The sequence below is a fragment of the Cherax quadricarinatus genome, chromosome 40 (genome assembly GCF_038502225.1).
Source record: "Cherax quadricarinatus isolate ZL_2023a chromosome 40, ASM3850222v1, whole genome shotgun sequence".
Taxonomy (NCBI): Eukaryota; Metazoa; Arthropoda; class Malacostraca; order Decapoda; family Parastacidae; genus Cherax; species Cherax quadricarinatus.
Window position 1 is genome coordinate 22,749,422 of NC_091331.1, and position 20,636 is coordinate 22,770,057.

The following is a 20,636-nucleotide window of genomic DNA, read 5'->3' on the forward strand; positions in this document are numbered from 1 at the left end:
TGTCTGGTTCCATAGTATTCGTAATTTCCAGCTTTTTTCAGGTTGGAATCAATTGAAGAAGAGAAACACTGCAGGAACTTTTGTTGAGACAGTATTTCTATCTGTTAAGACCACTATAAAGTCATGAATTTATTTAGATCTTAACAGATTGAATAAAAGTTAATCTTCAAAACAATCTAACTCTTCAAACATGTATTTTACTTCACTCCCAATTTTTCACTTGACACAATATTTCTAACCTTGTTTTATTAGCTTTGCTTATCAAATATCTCTCACACTTTCGTATTTGTTTCTTTTCCTGTATAAATGACCCCTTCTTTGTATTCATCTCCTCCTGTAACTCTCTAGTTTCAAATGAATATTCCTCCTCAGTATTTTTATGTGGTCCTTAAATTTTCATACTCGAGTCTGTGGACACTTTCCAGTTCTTTCTCTGCCGCCGTTTTATTCACAAATTATCAGTTTGTTAATGGGTCACTGTTCTGTTCGGTAATAAAAACTCTGCACTGTGATATACATTTTCAATATTAATGGGACATAATAACTTATTTTCCTTGTCTGTTTCTGTTTCAGAGTAGGTACAACCTGACAGGTTCATTTCCTTGCGGTAGATTAGTTTTCAGTGTCTACCGTGCAGTTACCCATGTGGATTCCAGTTCTCCCTTTATAATTGTGACTGGAATCTAACTGGATCGATAGCCTTGTGCTGGCCCTGCTTACGTACTGTGCTGTCTTCTGTTTGATGTTTATTGTAGACATACAGCTATCCTCGTATATTTGTCTTGGATCCTTATTATGGTTGGTGGGTTGTATATACGCACTGTGTGTGTGTGTGTGTGGGTGTGTGTGTTTGTGTTTGTGTTTGTGTGTGTGTGCGCGCGCGCTGTATATGAAAATACGTGAATGTGTGTAGATATTTTATAATTTAGTAAAAATCATTTTATATGAGTAAGAAAGTGGAGCAAAAAGAAGAGAAAAATAATGAATAAATGTAGGAAGAGAAGGAAGGAGGTAGAAATGAAGTGAGCAAAGAAGAGAAGAAAGAAGAGGAGGAAATGAACTTAGAAGTAAGGCCCGAAGAAAAGGAGGGTGGTAAGAAGCAAAAAAAAAAAAAAATTAAATATTGGTTACCTGGAGTCCTTCTGTTCCAAGAGGTGTGAAGGGCATGCTGGAGGGTGTTCGTCGCTCACCCGTGTCGCCGTCACCTTCCAGTTGCGTCGTGCCTGCCCGTGTCATGTGGGCACGAGCCTCCTGCAGCTGTGGTAATCACGAAGGGAAAATCATACACGAGTTGAATACATCTATATTTGTCTCGAGTAGTTGTAGCCTTGGGTTGTTTTTTGTGATGTGTGCGTGTCTTCGAATGATTTTCGTTACCCTAATAATTTAGAAGTTGGACAGATTTGGGTGAACTTTTACTGAAACACTGAGGTTATGGCGTGAATTGTATAAGATTTTAGAATATATGCATTCAGAACTGAAGGAATGTTTCCAAGAAGACCTGAACTGACACCGGCTGGCAGGCAGAGACTACGTTGCGAATGATAATGCCTAGTTACTGTCTAGCTGTTTAATGTACAGTTATTTATTGATATTTTTTTTAATTAAAGTTATTGTCAAACGGCAACCCCTCAGGGGAGGTTCCTTGACGCTGGTGAGGGGCTCTTGATCTAGGGAATTGGATCTGTGCCCCAGTTCCCTGAATTGAGCCTGAACACCTTCCATCCCCCCTGGCACATGTGCTGCATAATCATACGGGTTTAGCGCTCCCCATAATTATAATAATCAAACGTCAATTCTGATCTTTGTGAGTTTACAGATTTCTCATCCAAATTAACCAAATAAATCACCTTGATATCAAACAACAAGAGAACATTTTCATTCTACCGTCAACCTTAGTTCGTACAGCAGCAGCTCGTTATAACGATCACATAAGTTTCTCATGTTTGTAGGTAAACAGTAGTAATTTTTCTTTGAGAAAGAGTTTGCAAAGCATTATGGTTGTGTGGCGATGGTTGCTCAAGGACAACGAACAAAGGAATCAATACGAAATAAAGCTGATATTAAGAAAAAAGCTAAACTTTTATAGACACCGTTTAAATATAATTTCTTAAATTTGGTCATAAATGCACCCCAGATTCCAGACACCCATCTTTTGCGGAGATGTCATTTTTATTCGTGAATGTCTGGCTGCGTCTCACGATAAGGGCTTCATAATGACTAAAATGTTGCTTCATCTTGCCACATGGAGTCGCTTATTCTCCGTGGTTCACCTGCGCAGTCATAATTACTGTTGACACAACTTGAATAAACACGCATAGGAAATGCTCTCCAGGAAAGTTTTTACCAGAGTAGGGAGGTATATAACAACCATCCACCGAGATACTGCCTTTTATTTATATCTGTGTGAAACATGCACGATAGCTGGTCTTTTCTGTCTTATGAACATGTAAAATGAGCAAATCCTACAAACTTCTATTTACATGGAGTTTAGACTTGGCTTTACCTGATCTTATACGTGGCCGCAGTGGCGATGATCTCCAAAACCATTGAAAAAGATATATTAGGTATAACTAGTCTTTATTTGCGCAGTTTTCAAGTTGTGTAGGATTTTGGATTTCGTAAAGCTTAGAGTAAGAGGTAACGCACGATCAAAATACTTAGTAGGTAATGATAATTAGTTTGTTGTCGGGGAAAGATAGTTGAATGACCACGTCTAGTTTTATCTCTTCGTGAATACAATAGGTAGCAGCCAGGATCTATATTCAGTAATGTGCCAGATGTTAATTGAAATAAGCCATTAGTAATACACTAAAAACAAGGAACGAATAATTTATAGATTACATTGAACGGAATGATCATACGCCAGCCCTTGTCTTGAGATGTCAGGAGACACGAAGGCTATTCTTCTTGGCGAAAGAATGTGTGTAGGGGGAGGGGGGAAGAGTGTTGACCTGCTTGTAATTATCCAAAGGAACGCAGGTTGAGTATGGATGACTGAACTTCGTGTGAACACAGAGGCTTGTATCCTTAGTTTACTCCTTGGCCCAGTTAACCAAAAGGTTACGTGGTATTTTTTAGAGTATTTTTTATTTACAGCAGTCAGAACACAAGCTAATGAGACCTATTAACAGTTGTGGTATCAATATTTAAAGATAAACAATAGTGGATTGACATAAATTGTTACAGATAGTTACCCATGAGGCCCGGGTGAGGTTGAGAAGATTGCGGTGGGTGTGCGGGGCAGTAGGGTGATTGCAGAGCACAGAACACCCCGGGTGGTCTGTGTAGGGTGAGCGAAGGAGACCGTACGGCCGCTGTGAGTAAGCTGGTCGCTGCACGATCTGGATATACTCCATCTTGCCGCTCTTGCCGTCGCCGCCGCCACTGCTGTTGCTGAGGATGAGATGTGATTACACTGTTCCTCTGCAAATGTCAGGACGTTAATATTAGCCACTAGGAAGGATTCATTTGTTGTCTAGGTGTGCCGAATTCCAGCTCACCTGTGTAGGGCTCGTCAGGATCTCGTCAAGATAGGGATATCCAAGAACTTAAGTCTTCTGGTCGATTTCAAACATTTAAATATGTATCCTAAAAGAGTGTTGGCAGTGTTATTAGTCTGTGTGTGTGTGTGTACTCACCTATTTGTGGTTGCAAGGGTCGATTCATAGCTCCTGGTCCCGCCTCTTCACTGATCGCTACTAGGTTCTCTCTCTCCTTGCTCCATGAGCTTTATCAAACCTCGTGTTAAAACTACGTATGGTTCCCGCCTCCACTACGTCACTTTCTAGGCTATTCCATTTTCTGACAACTGTATGACTGAAGAAATACTTCCTAACGTCCCTTTGACTCATAGGAGTCTTCAACTAGCAATTGTGACCCCTTGTTTCTGTGTCCCATCTCTAGAACATCCTGTCTTTGTCCACTTTGTCAATTCCTCCCATTATTTTATATGTCGTTATCGTGTCTTCCCTGACCCTCCTGTCCTCCAGTGTCGTCAGGCCGATTTCCCTTAACCTTTCTTCGTAGGACAATCCCCTAAGCTCTGGGACTAGTCTCGTTGCAAACCTCTACACTTTCTCTAATTTCTTGACGTGCTTGACCAGATGTGGATTCCAAATTGGTGCTGCATACTCCAATATGGTACTGACGTATATGGTATACAGAGTCTTGAACGGTTCCTTACCGAGGTATCGGAACGCTATTCTTAGGTTTGCCAGGCGCCCGTACGCTACAGCAGTTATCTGATTGATGTGCACCTCAGGAGATGTGCTCGGTATTATACTCACTAAGATCTTTTTCCTTTAGAGAGGTTTGCAGTCTTTGGCCACCTAGACTATACTCTGTGGTCTTCCTTGCCCTTCCCCGATCTTCATGACTTTTCATTTAGCGGGGTTAAATTCAAGGAGCCAGCTGCTGGACCAGGCTTTGTGTGTGTGTGTGTGTGTGTGTGTGTGTGTGTGTGTGTGTGGAGAGGGCGTATTATTTTGCCAATTTTCTGCGTGAAACTGTATGATTTTTGTTCCGGCGTCAATATTTAATGGCTGGTGAATCTTGCAGACAGGATGCTACCCGAGAAATTTTTTTCATGTAGATACATACTTGTAAATATGCTAAAATACCAAAAGAACTTGGAAGCGACGCAGTCAGTGCAAAAACTGCGGAATGCCTCTTATGATCGGCTTCAATCTTTTTGCACTAGTGTATTTTCTTAAGCGCCAGACTTGCTTTAATAGGCTACATTAGTATCAATTTGACAGTTTTAGTAAAAATATGATATTGACGTTCGTTTAATAACTAAACTATACCTCTTCTAATTGGCTTCAAAGCACTTAACGAATTCAGTAAGAAGGATGACGCCTCATCAGTTTAATCTGAGTTGATGATAATATAATTTGTTACTGAAATTAAAATATTTGGAATCGTTGGATTCAGAGCAATTACTGGATAATGCCTTTTCTGATAGGCTTCAAACTTTCATTGTTGGTGGGCTTTATGGAAAATACCTTAGAATTCACGTTGAGATGTGTAAATTTTATTTGCCAATTTTATTATATTGCTTCCAAGTAATAACTAGAGAATTCTTCCGATCGACTTCAACCACTAAACACTGGTGCATCTTAATTGAGAGTATTTATTTATTGCATTTGGTAGGTGTCAGTCTCAATTTGTAATTTTATTAAAAAAAAATATATCAAGCTGGACTTTCTTAAAAAGAATGGAACTAAAAAAAAATTAACATTCCATTGAAACTTCTGTTTTAATGGAATTTTAAAGTTTCACGAATTTAGTGAACTCTTAAATACTATATTTTCATATGATTTTGTGCCAGAGTTGATCATATTGTTAGGTATAGTGTCCTTGTCTGCCATTAACTTCCTCCAAGGTTTTAATATTTAACTTCAGAACGCCTTATTCGATCGGCTTCAACTTTTTTCAAATCTGGTGAACTATAAACAGGGAAGGTTCGTGCAACAATTGCCAAGAACAGGTACCCTCTGCTAAATTTATGTAGATCTTTCCCGAGATATATACAAAGCCTCCTCTGATCAAGTTCAAACTTTTAATATTCGTACATACTACTAGGAGGAGGTTGCTATTGTTAATTGCTATTGTAGCTGCCACTTGGACACTGTTAATCTCGTTTTGGCAACGAAGGTACCCAAGCAACGCTTAGAAATTCTTATATACCTAAATGTTTTGCTTGCATCACAGGTTTCAGTCAAATACAGGAGAATGTAATACTAGAGAGAGAGTAGAAGTAGTAGTTGTGAGGTGATTAGCTCTTCAGTGTCTTGGAAGGTTGTCACTCCCTCATGCCTAAAGAAGGGTCATGCAGCCATAATTTGTATACTGTAACAAAAGTGAGGTGATGCAGTTGCATGTGATTTTACAAGTGAGTGTGGACCCACTAGTGGAAGCAGGTCATGTTAAACAAATGTTAACCACAGACAGTGCAGAAGACTTGACATGTACCGACAAGATGGTGATTAAGACACATGTGCAACACTTTGATATCTTTATTGCTCAAACATTTCGCCTGCACAACAGACTTAGTAAAATAAAGGTATAATACTGAAGACAGAAGTTGTAGTTTTAAGATGGTCCAGCCCTGATGCCTAAAGCGATAACAAGCTGCCAAAAAATAGGCTATTGGGCAATTTGACGCCTAATTTGCTCAAACTGGCTATTACCCAAGCATGTCATCTGTACTTATCGCCGCTGGTAGCGAGAGACGGACGAAAAAATTCTTGTTTCCGTCGAAAATTAAATCTTTCACCTAATTTCGCTTCTAAATCAAGCCAACTTAGTATCTATTTAGGGACATTTGCAGTGTCTCAGTGGAAACAAATCTTGCCTATTTCCTGAGAAAGTTTTCTGTACTAATCTTTGGTGTCAAGGAAAGGCCACCCAGACCCTCATTTCCAGTGTAACACAAGTCCAACGTATCCTAATCCTGCGGTTTGTACCGTTTCTAAAACCCGCAAATCAAATGTTCCCACGAGGCTATCTCTTGAACCAGTTGTATCCCAATACATTAACAGGCATGTTTGCTAAATAATTATCCAAACTACTAGGAACTCTCAGCGACTCACACCTCAAATATTTAGGTAATCTGTTAGACAGCAAAAGGAACTGTAATGTTAACATGAAACTAGCTAATCTTGACTTCAACACTAGTAGATTCAGGAGAAGTGGTATCAACATACCGGGATGATGAGCTAGCTGTGTGTGCCCCCGATAAATGGTTGCCAGTGTGAAGATTGCCACCAAACCGTTTTTATTTTTACTCTGCCCTTCTTCACCACTCTGACACTAGATATGAAATTCTACCAACCCCTTCTTTCCTATTTTGGTACTAGATAGAGAAAAGAAACCTTTGAAAATAAATGGGCGCTGACGGATTCTATGAAATCAAAAGTCAGGAAAGATTTCACCATCGTAACAACGAAGATAAATAATTCAGGACTACATATTATTGTTGAATTATGGCTAGTAGTTAAGTCAGTTTTCCCACAATCTCTTTAATGTTAGACTCCATATAAAAGTCTGAGACAAACATAAAATATTAACAGCACTACTGGTTTTCTTCGTTTTATAAATATGCGAATATAGAGTATCTCTACAATATGAAATCTCAAGATGAAGTAGCACCGATACAACAAGTTTATACAGTAAGACACCGTGTTTACAATCTATTTATTTTATAAAATTTTAGAGTGCATTTTGCAAAGGAAATAGGAAGGCTTAATCCCTTAGTTTATACCGTCTGTATCATGACTCACGAAATCGTAATGGCACGACTGCGAAGAAACCATACAACGGGTGGGGATAGAACCTGCGATCAGAGAGTCATTAAAGTCCAGACCGACGCGCTAGCCACTGTGGCTAGCTAGTCTGGAGTTTTATGACTGAACGCAGGTTCTATCCCCACCCGTGGTATGGTCTGTCTGTATCCGTCTAAAAGCATTTTATGGAATTTTACAAGAAAATACTACTAGAAAGGTATTTCTTCTGTGAAAAAGAGCTTGATCTGTGTGTGTAAAAGTCTTCTGGCACATACTGGGCCTCACTGGAAACACCGTCACACAACGATTAACTTTGAAAAACTGATGTGACAAGTTGCCTGTCAAATTCAGGAGCTCCTTGTTTGTAATAGCTATCAAAATTATTGATTAGGTAATTTTAACTAAGTTTTTTAAATTAATATTTTTTTTTGTTTTATCAGCTTGGACGAACTAACAAAATATTGCCCAAAGTGAACTATCAACCAGCAGAATATTCAGATTAATCAAATTAATAGAAGAAAAAGTAAATGGTTGGGGTAGTTATAACAGTAGTGCACATCCTCCTGTACCACAGTATCCGGATGGACTTGTGGTGAACTAGACGAATATCCTCTAGTAAATTAACTAGACGAATATCCTCTAGTAAATGAATAAGACTCATGTGCACGGCTTGGGCATCTTTATTGCCGATAAGTATCGCTTTCACAACAGACTTGTTCAGTCGATTACCGGCGAATATAACACTGGAGACAGAAGTAGTAGTAAACTTTTTTTTATTCTAGCTCTTAACTGCAGAACCTTCCCAGAAGGGTTGGCTATATTTTTGGAGGGACGAATTAGGTAGAATCGTTGACGGTTATTCAGTCATAGGAGAAACTTGATGAATGATTAATGAATAGGGAACGTATTGTGTAGCAGCCGACTGCACCATCTACGTGTTGAATTAAGAAAGATTGATTATAATGGAAAGATGCTAGAAGCAGCTAGATGATCAAATTTGAGGCTATCTAAACCATACAGATTTTAAGTGACTTTGTCACAGTTCACAGACCATCTAATGTGAGCAATTTAATAAAAAATACTAGCTATTGCCAAGCCAGCACACCAGACTGGGTTGCGAGGGCTGGTCAAGAAAAGATCCGCTCTTCCTGCCTCGACCTGCTCACTACCTGGTAATTACAAACTAAAATAGAACTATCACGGGTTGATATTGATAGTTTATTTATGCATAATATATTAGAAACCCCTTCAACCAATGATATGGTTAGGAGAAAACCTTCCCTAGTCTCTGTAAAAATATTCCCATTAACAGGTCCTAAAATCATATACCAATAATGGTAAATTATTTCATAATTTACCATTATTGGTATTAATGTTTATATATTGTAATTATTAATTTAATGTTAAGTCTAGCTTTTTTTGTGAGTGGTAGGGAGTGGGTATCGAGGGAATGACAGTTCGGCGACCTACTGTGACTAAATTCCAGTTACCTCACCCAAATTACTTGCAGGAAATAATTCAGGTAATACCCTGAAAACCTCCTACAGGTAATTTCCCACAACTGAGTTACTATTTGTAAGCTGGCTTTTCATGTTGCAAAATGCTCCCTTGCAACGGCAGACGTCTATTCCATCTCGGTATGCCTCGTTACGCTAGTACTGATTCACAGTATGACTAGTTCGAGATTTTAAAGTGCGTAGCTAGTTATTTATTATAAACCACCACATCCAACACATACGACAATGATAAATGAATATCGTTAGACTGGCCCAAAAAAAACTAAAGTACTGTGTAGAAAACCCTAATAATGCCTTTTTCAAGGCAACAGAGTTCATTCAACATGAACACAGTATATATAAGCAGGCCAGTCGAGTTGAAGAGATGTAACCGAGTAGGATTATTTGCTTGATGGACCGTGTTGGTACTTTTTGTACAGAAGATTAATTGTCTTCAAGGGTTTGCCTGACTGAAAACTCTGTTCAAGAGTCTTGATTGTATTCTTAGTCAAGGTAAGAACAGACTCTTAAAACTACACTATAATTCTTGGACTAGATAGAAGAAGATAGTTCTCAGCAGAGAGCCTCTGTGCGGATGTGCTCTGTTGTTTGTCTTGTGTACTTGAACCCACGGTTCACCTCATATATTTGCTTCAATGGTCAACTATGTGCGTCCACATTTTTGTAACATGTTTTTACTTAAACAAAATGTTGCTTTTTAACAAGCTGGGTAATTTAAATCACTAAATAATAAGAATTCTATAATTTTTAACTTTATCCACCTGTAAAACATGGATGTCATTTTAATTATTTACCAGCCTTTCTTTAAAATATTTTGTATGAAGTTTTTAAATAACTTTGGAATAGCCAAAAATAAGTTGGTTATAAATCCATGAGCCAACAAGAGGTATATAGTTGTCAGTTACAGGTATTATAATGTAACTTTCACAAAAGCTTTGAAAAAAATTGTGGTTCCCCCACTGGCTGTAGCTGCACGGTTATGTAATAAGTTTTTATTTGAACATTGTTGCTATCTGGAGTTTTACGTGGAGAAGGTTTCGGGGGTCAACACCCCCGCGGCTCGTTCTGAGACCAGGCCTCATGGTGGATCAGGGTCTGATCAACCAGGCTGTTACAAGCTAGGTACTTTAAATCAAGGATATCATTTACATGCAATTCCCAAGTCTTTATTAATACATACTGTATAATTTTTGTAAATGATTTGGTTATAATAAACTCTACATTAAGTTGGCTACAAAATTTTAACCCATAGAGAAGTTTTTTTTTTTTCAGCGAGCTGTGAGTAGCTGAGAAATGTAGTTTCATTTTATTTGTGAATGTATACAATGTATGGTGTGTTGATACTGAACTGTACATTATGAAATAAAACATTTTCAAATTGCCAACCCTCGGTGATAGTGACGATAGTGACGGTGATACTATTCTTGAAAATGAGGTGACACTAAAACACAAATATGAATTAGAAAAACCGTAAAAGAGTTGGAAAAGCCTTCATCGCTTTGCAGTACGAATAGTTTAACATCTCTGTTATACACCACTAATTCGTCCTCCTATGATCGTTATTCAAAAAACTTAAGAGGTACATAAAGTAGATTTTAAGAATCTATCATTTCTTTTGTAATTGTTAAGTTTGTTAGTGGTATGCAATATCCACAGGTTGATGATTAAGACACAAGTGAAACACTTGCATATTCTTTTTTGCATTTTATGCCACTAAGCACCTGGCTGTTAGCACTTAAGATCAACAAATTAAAGAAAATGATTGAAAATAGAGAATAGTTTCTGTGACAATAGCACTAGCTTACCTCTGGTGGCTTCCTGGTGTAACCCGCCAGTTGCTTCTGGTGGCACATGGACACAGTGGCACATCTAGCAGCGTGCCACTACTCTCACAACGTTGAACCTTACGCCTCTCTGACTATTTACTACGTGCATCCTCCACAGAAACAGTCGCACCAGTATCATAATTTACTTGGGACTGGTTTCTGTGGTCGGTCACTACCCCTCATGTCAAGGCTGGACGTACCCTTGTATTATAAACCTCCATTTTAGCATCGCCAGTAATTGTGACATACTTGAGAATGTAGGCCCTTAATACGCATCCTAATTTAATTAGGTTTATGGTGCCTGACGAGGGTTCAATGCGTGCTGTGGTGGCGGTGGTGGTGGACTCAAGTCACCAGCAGCTAACGCGTCAATACTACACTATCCCCCTCCACCTCGCCAGACGCACTGGCTCGACAACAGAGTTTTCTTGCTTCCTGGCACTCTCGCTTGCCCCTGTTCCCCACTCTCGTTCACCTTCTCCACACCCATTCCTCTTTCCCGTTCCCCTTTCCAGTTCCCATTCCCCTGACCTCTAACCTTTCATTTTTTTATTCTCTCTCCCTTTTGTTTTCATCAGATTTATCAGCCATGTCAGACCGCTAACAATGGAATGTTTGTTGTGTTTGGCAATCAAGAGACCAGGCAGACCAACACGCACGCACCGTATATGCCAGAAGCCAATTTACCCATTATGGCGCACTCGTTACACAGTGGCAGCAGGTTACTGAGGCCGTCGATGAGACCAATTTCCCGCTGTTACTCTTGTTTCTTATTACACACGTTCTGTATTTGTCATTCCGTGGCCTCGGTGAAATTGGCGAAATTCTAGGCTTTTCAACATGCAACCTTCGACGAAATTTTTATGATTCTCGATCATATTTTCACGTGCTATTTTTTGCAATTTTGTGCTTGTCATATCCGTTACAGACGAGGTGGCAAGTAGCGTCTGCGGGAGAGAAGTTAAGCGGCAAGGGAAGATGTGTATAGCCAAGAGGAAAGAGGATTTGAAGTAATAGGGAAAAGGAAGATTGTGTTAATGCAGGAGATGAAGAAGCTTAATGGAGGAGGAGGAGGAAATGTATATCAAGCGTTGAAGATTGGGGGGGGGGATTGTGACGTATGTAAGCTAGGTTGAGTGGGATCAGGTGTCGAAGGTCACTCAGGCAGGTTAATGTGTGGAACATTATATGACGCGGATTAGATGCAATGTTTACCAGGTTGAGAAGAGTCGTGTGAGTATTTTAATTTATCTTAGAAAAAGAAAGTATTCGCTGTCGGACACTTCGAGGTAAAGCTAATGAAGGAGCGTTAGGTAAGAAGTTTAATGAAGACTAAGACTTAATGAAAAATGATGAGTTATTGGACAAACCTTGGATTGGCACGGAGGTGCATACCTGTAGTCTGCCTGTAGGATGTTCTGGGGATCAACGCCCCCACGGCCTGGCCCATGACCAGGCCCCACGGTGGATCAAGGACTGATCAACCAGGCTGTTACCTCCGGCCGCACGTAATCCAGCGTTCGAACCACAGCCCGGCTGGTCAGGTACTGACTTAAGGTATCTGTCCAGCTCCCTCTTGAAGACAGCCAAAGATGTACTGGTAATTTTCCTTATGTATACTTGGTCCCCTGACACTTATTTTATCACCCTGTACTAACGGCACCCTTGCTTTTCATTGGGGGTATGATGCACTGTCTGCCGAGTCATTTGCTTTCATAGGTTGTGATTTCTGTATGCAGATTTAGGACTAGTCCCTCTTAAGATTTTCCATATGTAAATTATGATGTATCTTTCTTGCCTGCGTTTGAAGGAGTGCAGGCCAAGGGACTTCACATGGTCCCAGTAGTTGAGGCGTTAGTGTGCTTATACCTGCAGAGAAAGTTCTCTGTATATTCTCCAGATCTGCAGTTTTACCTGCCTTGAAAGAGGCCGTTAGTGAACAGCAGCATTCCAGCCTAGAGAGAACAAGTGATTTAAAGAGGTTCATCATTGGCTTGGCATCCGTTGTTCTGAAGGTTCTCATTATCCATCCTATCATTTTCCTAGATGATGTGATAACTGACCTTATTATTCCCAAGTTATTCACATTAGTTTTCTGCTCTATTGTGAGGTTAGAATATGTTTTATACTCAGATTTAGCTTTTTATTTTCTCAAAATTTCCATAGCGGAGTAATTGAAATTTGCCCTCATTGGACTTCTAGTGCACATACACACGCCACATGTGGCTTATAATTTGAACGAGCGTTTTTCCAGGTGTTTAAAACAGGAGAGCGAGGGATGAGTCAAGTGTATAATATACAGGAGACTTGCCACACAGCACGTGCGAGAGATCTATGATAGGTCCCGCATAAAAAAAAATCATTACGTGATGTGTGGGCGTCTTTGTCTTGGACGACAGACATGGAAAAATGGCCCACTGTTTCCCCTCCCTCTGGAGTTACCTGGAGTTTACCTGGAGAGAGTTTCGGGGGTCAACGCCCCCGCGGCCCGGTCTGTGACCAGGCCTCCTGGTGGATCAGCGCCTGATCAACCAGGCTGTTGCTGCTGGCTGCACGCAAACCAACGTACGAGCCACAGCCCGGCTGATCAGGAACTGACTTTAGGTGCTTGTCCAGTGCCAGCTTGAAGACTGCCAGGGGTCTGTTGGTAATCCCCCTTATGTGTGCTGGGAGGCAGTTGAACAGTCTCGGGCCCCTGACACTTATTGTATGGTCTCTTAACGTGCTAGTGACACCCCTGCTTTTCATTGGGGGGATGGTGCATCGTCTGCCAAGTCTTTTGCTTTCGTAGTGAGTGATTTTCGTGTGCAAGTTCGGTACTAGTCCCTCTAGGATTTTCCAGGTGTATATAATCATGTATCTCTCCCTCCTGCGTTCCAGGGAATACAGGTTTAGAAACCTCAAGCGCTCCCAGTAATTGAGGTGTTTTATCTCCGTTATGCGCGCCGTGAAAGTTCTCTGTACATTTTCTAGGTCGGCAATTTCACCTGCCTTGAAAGGTGCTGTTAGAGTGCAGCAATATTCCAGCCTAGATAGAACAAGTGACCTGAAGAGTGTCATCATGGGCTTGGCCTCCCTAGTTTTGAAGGTTCTCATTATCCATCCTGTCATTTTTCTAGCAGATGCGATTGATACAATGTTATGGTCCTTGAAGGTGAGATCCTCCGACATAATCACTCCCAGGTCTTTGACGTTGGTGTTTCGCTCTATTTTGTGGCCAGAATTTGTTTTGTACTCTGATGAAGATTTAATTTCCTCATGTTTACCATATCTGAGTAATTGAAATTTCTCATCGTTGAACTTCATATTGTTTTCTGCAGCCCACTGAAAGATTTGGTTGATGTCCGCCTGGAGCCTTGCAGTGTCTGCAATGGAAGACACTGTCATGCAGATTCGGGTGTCATCTGCAAAGGAAGACACGGTGCTGTGGCTGACATCCTTGTCTATGTCGGATATGAGGATGAGGAACAAGATGGGAGCTAGTACTGTGCCTTGTGGAACAGAGCTTTTCACCGTAGCTGCCTCGGACTTTACTCTGTTGACGACTACTCTCTGTGTTCTGTTAGTGAGGAAATTATAGATCCATCGACCGACTTTTCCTGTTATTCCTTTAGCACGCATTTTGTGCGCTATTACGCCATGGTCACACTTGTCGAAGGCTTTTGCAAAGTCTGTATATATTACATCTGCATTCTTTTTGTCTTCTAGTGCATTTAGGACCTTGTCGTAGTGATCCAGTAGTTGAGACAGACAGGAGCGACCTGTTCTAAACCCATGTTGCCCTGGGTTGTGTAACTGATGGGTTTCTAGATGGGTGGTGATCTTGCTTCTTAGGACCCTTTCAAAGATTTTTATGATATGGGATGTTAGTGCTATTGGTCTGTAGTTCTTTGCTGTTGCTTTACTGCCCCCTTTGTGGAGTGGGGCTATGTCTGTTGTTTTTAGTAACTGAGGGACGACCCCCGTGTCCATGCTCCCTCTCCATAGGATGGAAAAGGCTCGTGATAGGGGCTTCTTGCAGTTCTTGATGAACACAGAGTTCCATGAGTCTGGCCCTGGGGCAGAGTGCATGGGCATGTCATTTATCGCCTGTTCGAAGTCATTTGGCGTCAGGATAACATCGGATAGGCTTGTGTTAATCAAATTTTGTGGCTCTCTCATAAAAAATTCATTTTGATCTTCGACTCTCAGTCTGGTTAGCGGCTTGCTAAAAACTGAGTCATATTGGGACTTGAGTAGCTCACTCATTTCCTTGCTGTCATCTGTGTAGGACCCATCTTGTTTAAGTAGGGGCCCAATACTGGGCGTTGTTCTCGATTTTGATTTGGCATAGGAGAAGAAATACTTTGGGTTTCTTTCGATTTCATTTATAGCTTTTAGTTCTTCCCGCGATTCCTGACTCCTAAAGGATTCTTTTAGCTTAAGTTCGATGCTTGCTATTTCTCTGACCAGTGTCTCCCTGCGCATTTCAGATATATTGACCTCTTTTAGCCGCTCTGTTATTCTTTTCCGTCGCCTGTAAAGGGAGCGCCTGTCTCTTTCTATTTTACATCTACTCCTCCTTTTTCTTAGAGGAATAAGCCTTGTGCATACATCGAGTGCCACCGAGTTAATCTGTTCTAGGCATAAGTTTGGGTCTGTGTTGCTTAGTATATCTTCCCAGCTTATATCGGTTAGGACTTGGTTTACTTGGTCCCACTTTATGTTTTTGTTATTGAAGTTGAATTTGGTGAATGCTCCCTCGTGACTAGTCTCATTTTGTCGGTCTGGGGCTCCTCGCATACATGTCTGAACCTCAATTATGTTGTGATCTGAGTATATTGTTTTTGATATGGTGACATTTCTTATCAGATCATCATTGTTAGTGAATATGAGGTCTAGTGTATTCTCCAGTCTAGTAGGCTCTATTATTTGCTGGTTTAAATTGAATTTTGTGCAGAGATTTAAAAGCTCGTGACGAGTCATTCAACACTGCTTGGCTTTCTTGGATTATTCTGGAGGGGCTCTTGATCTATGGAATTGGATCTGTGCTCCAGTTCCCTGAATTGAGCCTGAATACTTTCCATCCCCCTCCCCACATGCGCTGTATAATCCTACGGGTTTAGCACTTCCCCCTGATTATAATATTTGGGTTGTTAACCCTCCGGGATTAGTAATCTGAATAATCTTTGCATGTCTTCATATTCTAAGCTTTCTGGACAGAGACCTGGTTGTGTTAAGAGGACGGAGGATCGAACCTCCACATTTCGTGGGATGAATGACTCACACGAGTTAAATATATAATAATTTTAAGCGCTGAACCTTATTACCTGGGTCCACATGAATTAAGCAGATGATGAAATGCAATGGATTCTGTTATTTTGTGACTTTTTGGTGTTTGTATGCGATGAGACTGCCCCATAGTGATCATTTGTTGCAGAAGTTAACGCTGCAACAAAACCACACTCCGCGGTTCCCCACATGTTAGTGTCTCCGACCAACAAGACTCCCTGTTCTTGGTCACATCGACTTGTTTCCACGTACGTACTCCTATGCTCATCTTGACAAATAAAAACATTAGTTAGACATTGCCCGGATGAAGTATGCTGTGAGGAATAAGTTCAAGCATTGTATATAATTCTTTTACATCCTTGAAGAGTGTTAAGACGAGCGGTTGTTCAACACCTCACTTCTTAGGGCGGATCTCGTACATCAGCGCCGCCTGACTCCTCGGGCAAGAACTACTGTTGTTGATCTGGTGAGCGGGGTAAGGTAGTAATCATTTTACTCCTGACTTTCCCAAGAGTAAAGTGATCCACTGGGATTAATAGGTTTGGTTTTTTCAGGCTACTTGCATTGACGTTAGGTTTTGACTTCGGTGCTACTTTTTTCTTCTGGAATAACTTTTGTGCCCCATGGTAACTTCTCTAATTTTTTTTTCAGCCAGAAGAATTGGTATTGGATTGCACTAGTGTTGTGGACCAGGTGAAGCTCTCAGTAGAAAGAAGCTCACAGATTCTTGATCAACTACTCACCTGATGGTTTAGCTGCTGTAGCTGTCTTATGGCTCCCATGACTGCATTTTGTGTTTCGCCAACCACTTGCCCCAACATTGCTTGGCAGCTGCAGCTATCAGTCGTCCTCAAGACAGCCTTTCATGTGCTATGACAACTGCTGAACGGAACGTCATCCTTACACGACCTACCACGTCTCTACAGAGGTATGTACTATGTACGTCGGGAACCTGCAATAATCTGCAGGCTCCCGACATTTTTCTGAATTCATATCTGTTGTTAACATTGGTCACAATTATTTCATAGTTTTTTAATTGCTTCAGTCAAGGTTAATGTTTCATAATTTTTTATTTATATAATAAAAATGTGTATATTACGATTATTATCCTTATCCCCATTTGATTATTTTCCTATTTTTTTTTTCATAAAGGAAGTAGACTATGAATGAGTCACCCTCCGGTTCACTTCCTCACAACGGTCACTTGGCCAGGATCGACAGATTCTGCTGTACTTTCAACAGTACTACAGGCTGCCAGTCAAGTTATCCAGTACGGTAGGAGCCGGTTGGACACTTTAGCCGTAGAGAATCAGATGAGTAGCCTTGCCATTCCATGTGTATGAAGAACAGAAGTGTAGGTAGTTATTTTGTTGGCTTCGGTGCCTGCGGTGTGAAATCCAGTTGAAGTGCAACGTCAACAGATCACAGAATGGGTGGGATTTGCAACCATGGCAGATGAGTCTCACTTGTCATGGGTTCAAATCCCACCCGTTCTGTGATTTGTTTACAATCGTGTTATTATGATTTCGTGAGTCATAACGTCAACAGGATCTGCAAAACTATGGTCATCAACTAAAAGAATGGGTGCAGGATCTGGAAAGTACTTGCCGACCAAATGACGTTCCTTTTTTTCCAAACTGCACAGACAGAAGTGACAGTGATTGTCCACATGTAAGCTTTCCATCAAGTTTTGCCATTCGTATAACACGACGGGCACTCGTTTTCGCCTGTTTAAACTTCAGAAACCAGTCGGCAGTCCTGTCGTAACAGTAGTAGCTTCGTGCAGTACCTTTCAAAGGCACAGCACGAGCACAGTCAGAACACCATGGTATACACTTAAGATAATATTTACCCAAGGATTCAGGGAAGGGATTGGAATTGATGCAGCAAGAAGAGAGGCGGTAAGAAGTTGCAATAACTAGTCTAAAGAGAGTAAAGCAGAAAAAACATCAGGAAAGAGGCATGTAGTCAAATCTTCTCGCTCAAACTGCAAACAGGGGACACCGGGAGTCGAGAGTAAGAATGAGAAGAGGGAAAAAGATTGCTATGAAGATCAGACTAGTCAGAGTCCAACGCAGTAGAACAGCGTTTAGTGAGATCAATACGGAAAAGTTTAAGAGTGTGAATATCTAAATGAGTAACGGTAAATTAGAAATAAGTGATGTGTGTAACCATAATCAGATTAAGCGCTAAACCCAAAAAGGTCATACAGCACTGAAGGGAGGGACGTGCGAAAGGTTAGGAGGGAGTGAAGGGTAGAAGTGTGCGAGGGTTGTGGGGATCGGGGCAGGGGATTTTACCTGGAGTTGTTTCCAGAAGTCACTGTCCTCACGTCCAGGTCCCAGACCTAGTTGCTTGTCCGATCAGTCAAGCTGTGCCTGCCACCCACAGTCCAGTGTGTGTATACACCACACTCCGGTTGATCGAAAACTAGTTTTGAACATCAAAATGGTATACAACACCGACAGGTTGTTAGGTAAGACACATATGCAACAGTTAGACAACTTTATTCCGAAACGTTTCGCCTACACAGTAGGCTTCTTCAGTCGAATACAGAAAGTAGGCAGGAACAGTAGAGATGTGAAGACGATGTAATCAGTCCATCACCCTTGAAGTCGTAGAATTTGAGGTTGTCAGTCCCTCGGCCTGGAGAAGTTCAGTTCCATAGTCAGGAACTATCTGAAGATCAAGCGACAGTGCAGAGACTTAAATACTGTCGGAAGGAGAGGTGCAAAGTAGTAGTAGTAGTAGTAGTGAGAATGTAGCCACTGAGAGGTCATGTCCCTCTCAGATCCAACACTTCTCACTTGTAAAGCTAGTCAAAGGTGTTTTCTGTACCAAGATGCCATGTGTTGTAGTGTCTGACAAGATGAACATCAAAATGGTATACAATACCGACAGGTTGTTAGGTAAGACACATATGCAACAGTTAGGCAACTTTATTCCGAAACGTTTCGCCTACACAGTAGGCTTCTTCAGTCGAATACAGAAAGTAGGCAGGAACAGTAGAGATGTGAAGACGATGTAATCAGTCCATCACCCTTGAAGTCGTAGAATTTGAGGTTGTCAGTCCCTCGGCCTGGAGAAGTTCAGTTCCATAGTCAGGAACTATCTGAAGATCAAGCGACAGTGCAGAGACTTAAATACTGTCGGAAGGAGAGGTGCAGAGTAGTAGTAGTAGTAGTGAGAATGTAGCCACTGAGAGGTCATGTCCCTCTCAGATCCAACACTTCTCACTTGTAAAGCTAGTCAAAGGTGTTTTCTGTACCAAGATAGTTCCTGACTATGGAACTGAACTTCTCCAGGCCGAGGGACTGACAACCTCAAATTCTACGACTTCAAGGGTGATGGACTGATTACATCGTCTTCACATCTCTACTGTTCCTGCCTACTTTCTGTATTCGACTGAAGAAGCCTACTGTGTAGGCGAAACGTTTCGGAATAAAGTTGTCTAACTGTTGCATATGTGTCTTACCTGAAAACTGGTTTTGAGGAATCTATCGAGTTCCCTCCTGAAGACAGCTTGGAGTTTGTTGGTGATCCCTTTATGCATGAGGGAAGGACGTTAAAGTGTCACGGTCCCTTTAACACTTATTGAGTTTTCTCCCTTTACTCATCCATACCCTGCTTTTCATTGAAGGTATCTTGCACCGTCTGTCAAACTTCTTGTGTGCAGAAGCAGTAATTTCGGTGCGCAGGTTTGGTACCAATCCCTCCAGTATTTTCCAGGTGTGAATATGAAAATGGTATATAATACCGACAGGTTGATAAATAAGACACGTGTTCAACAGTTAGGTATCTTTATTCTGAAACGTTTCGTCTACACAGTAGTCTTCAGTCGAGTACAGAAAACTTGGCAGAAGCAGTAAAGAAGTGAAGACAATGTAATCAATCCACCCATGAAGACGTAGTTTTCAGGTGGTCAGTCCCTCAGCCTGGAGAAGTGTTTGCCTCCATAGTTTGGAACAATTGTTCCAAATTATGGAGCAAAACACTTCTTAAGGCTGAGGGACTGACCACCTTCAAACTTCATCTTCCAGGTGTAGATTATGAAGTACCTTTCTTTCCTACATTCTATGGGCTATAGTTGTAGGGACTTAGAGCGCTCCCATTAATTTAGGTGCTTGGTTGAGTTTATAAGAGCTGTGAAGGTTCACTGTACATTATCTAGTTCAGTAATTTCGCCTGCCTGGAAAGGGGCCGTTAGTCCACAGCATAGAGAGAACAAGTGACCTGAAACGTGTCTCTGACTTGCCATAAATTGTTTGAAAGCTCTCGTTACCCAAAACTATCATCTGTCTTGTACTTACAATGATAACAGTGTGGTGCTTCTTAAACGGGAGATTTTAAATTATCACTCCCATTGTGAAGTTACAGCAGGCAAGAGAGCTTTCGTACATGCAAGTGGGAGGGGGCAAACGTGAATCGTCGGGATTTCCCAAGAAGGGAGGGGAGAGAAGTTAGGTGCAGAGCGAACATAAAGGGAAAGTAAATTAAGGGAAACTAATAGAAAGTGAATAAGAATATGAAAGGGGCATAATAAAGAGGGAGAAGGGGAGCAGTTAAACAAATTAGCGTTACTAAAATTCTTTACTGTCCTGTATGTGAAAGGATCGTGAAGGCCGTGGAAGCAGACAGAATAACGGAGACAATGATCATTGCAAAGATGGGACGTTCGAGTTTGCATTTAGGCTCTCGATTTGGGAAGATCGGAAAGCCTGAAGACAAACATA

At 41.1% G+C, this 20,636-nt stretch overlaps 1 protein-coding gene across 1 annotated transcript in view; it reads right to left on the minus strand.

The window, feature by feature from the left end:
* LOC128687326 (uncharacterized) overlaps window positions 1-11,089 on the minus strand; it is a 74,376-nt gene extending 63,287 nt beyond the window's left edge. Inside the window, exons 1-3 of the mRNA XM_053774723.2 lie at window positions 10,612-11,089; window positions 3,198-3,396; window positions 1,132-1,257 (exon numbers count right to left, since the gene is read on the minus strand). Of these exons, the coding sequence (XP_053630698.2) occupies window positions 1,132-1,257; window positions 3,198-3,359 (288 nt within the window). The 5' untranslated portion in view covers window positions 3,360-3,396; window positions 10,612-11,089. The remainder of the gene's footprint in view (window positions 1-1,131; window positions 1,258-3,197; window positions 3,397-10,611) is intronic.
* Between the last annotated feature and the right edge of the window lie 9,547 nt (window positions 11,090-20,636).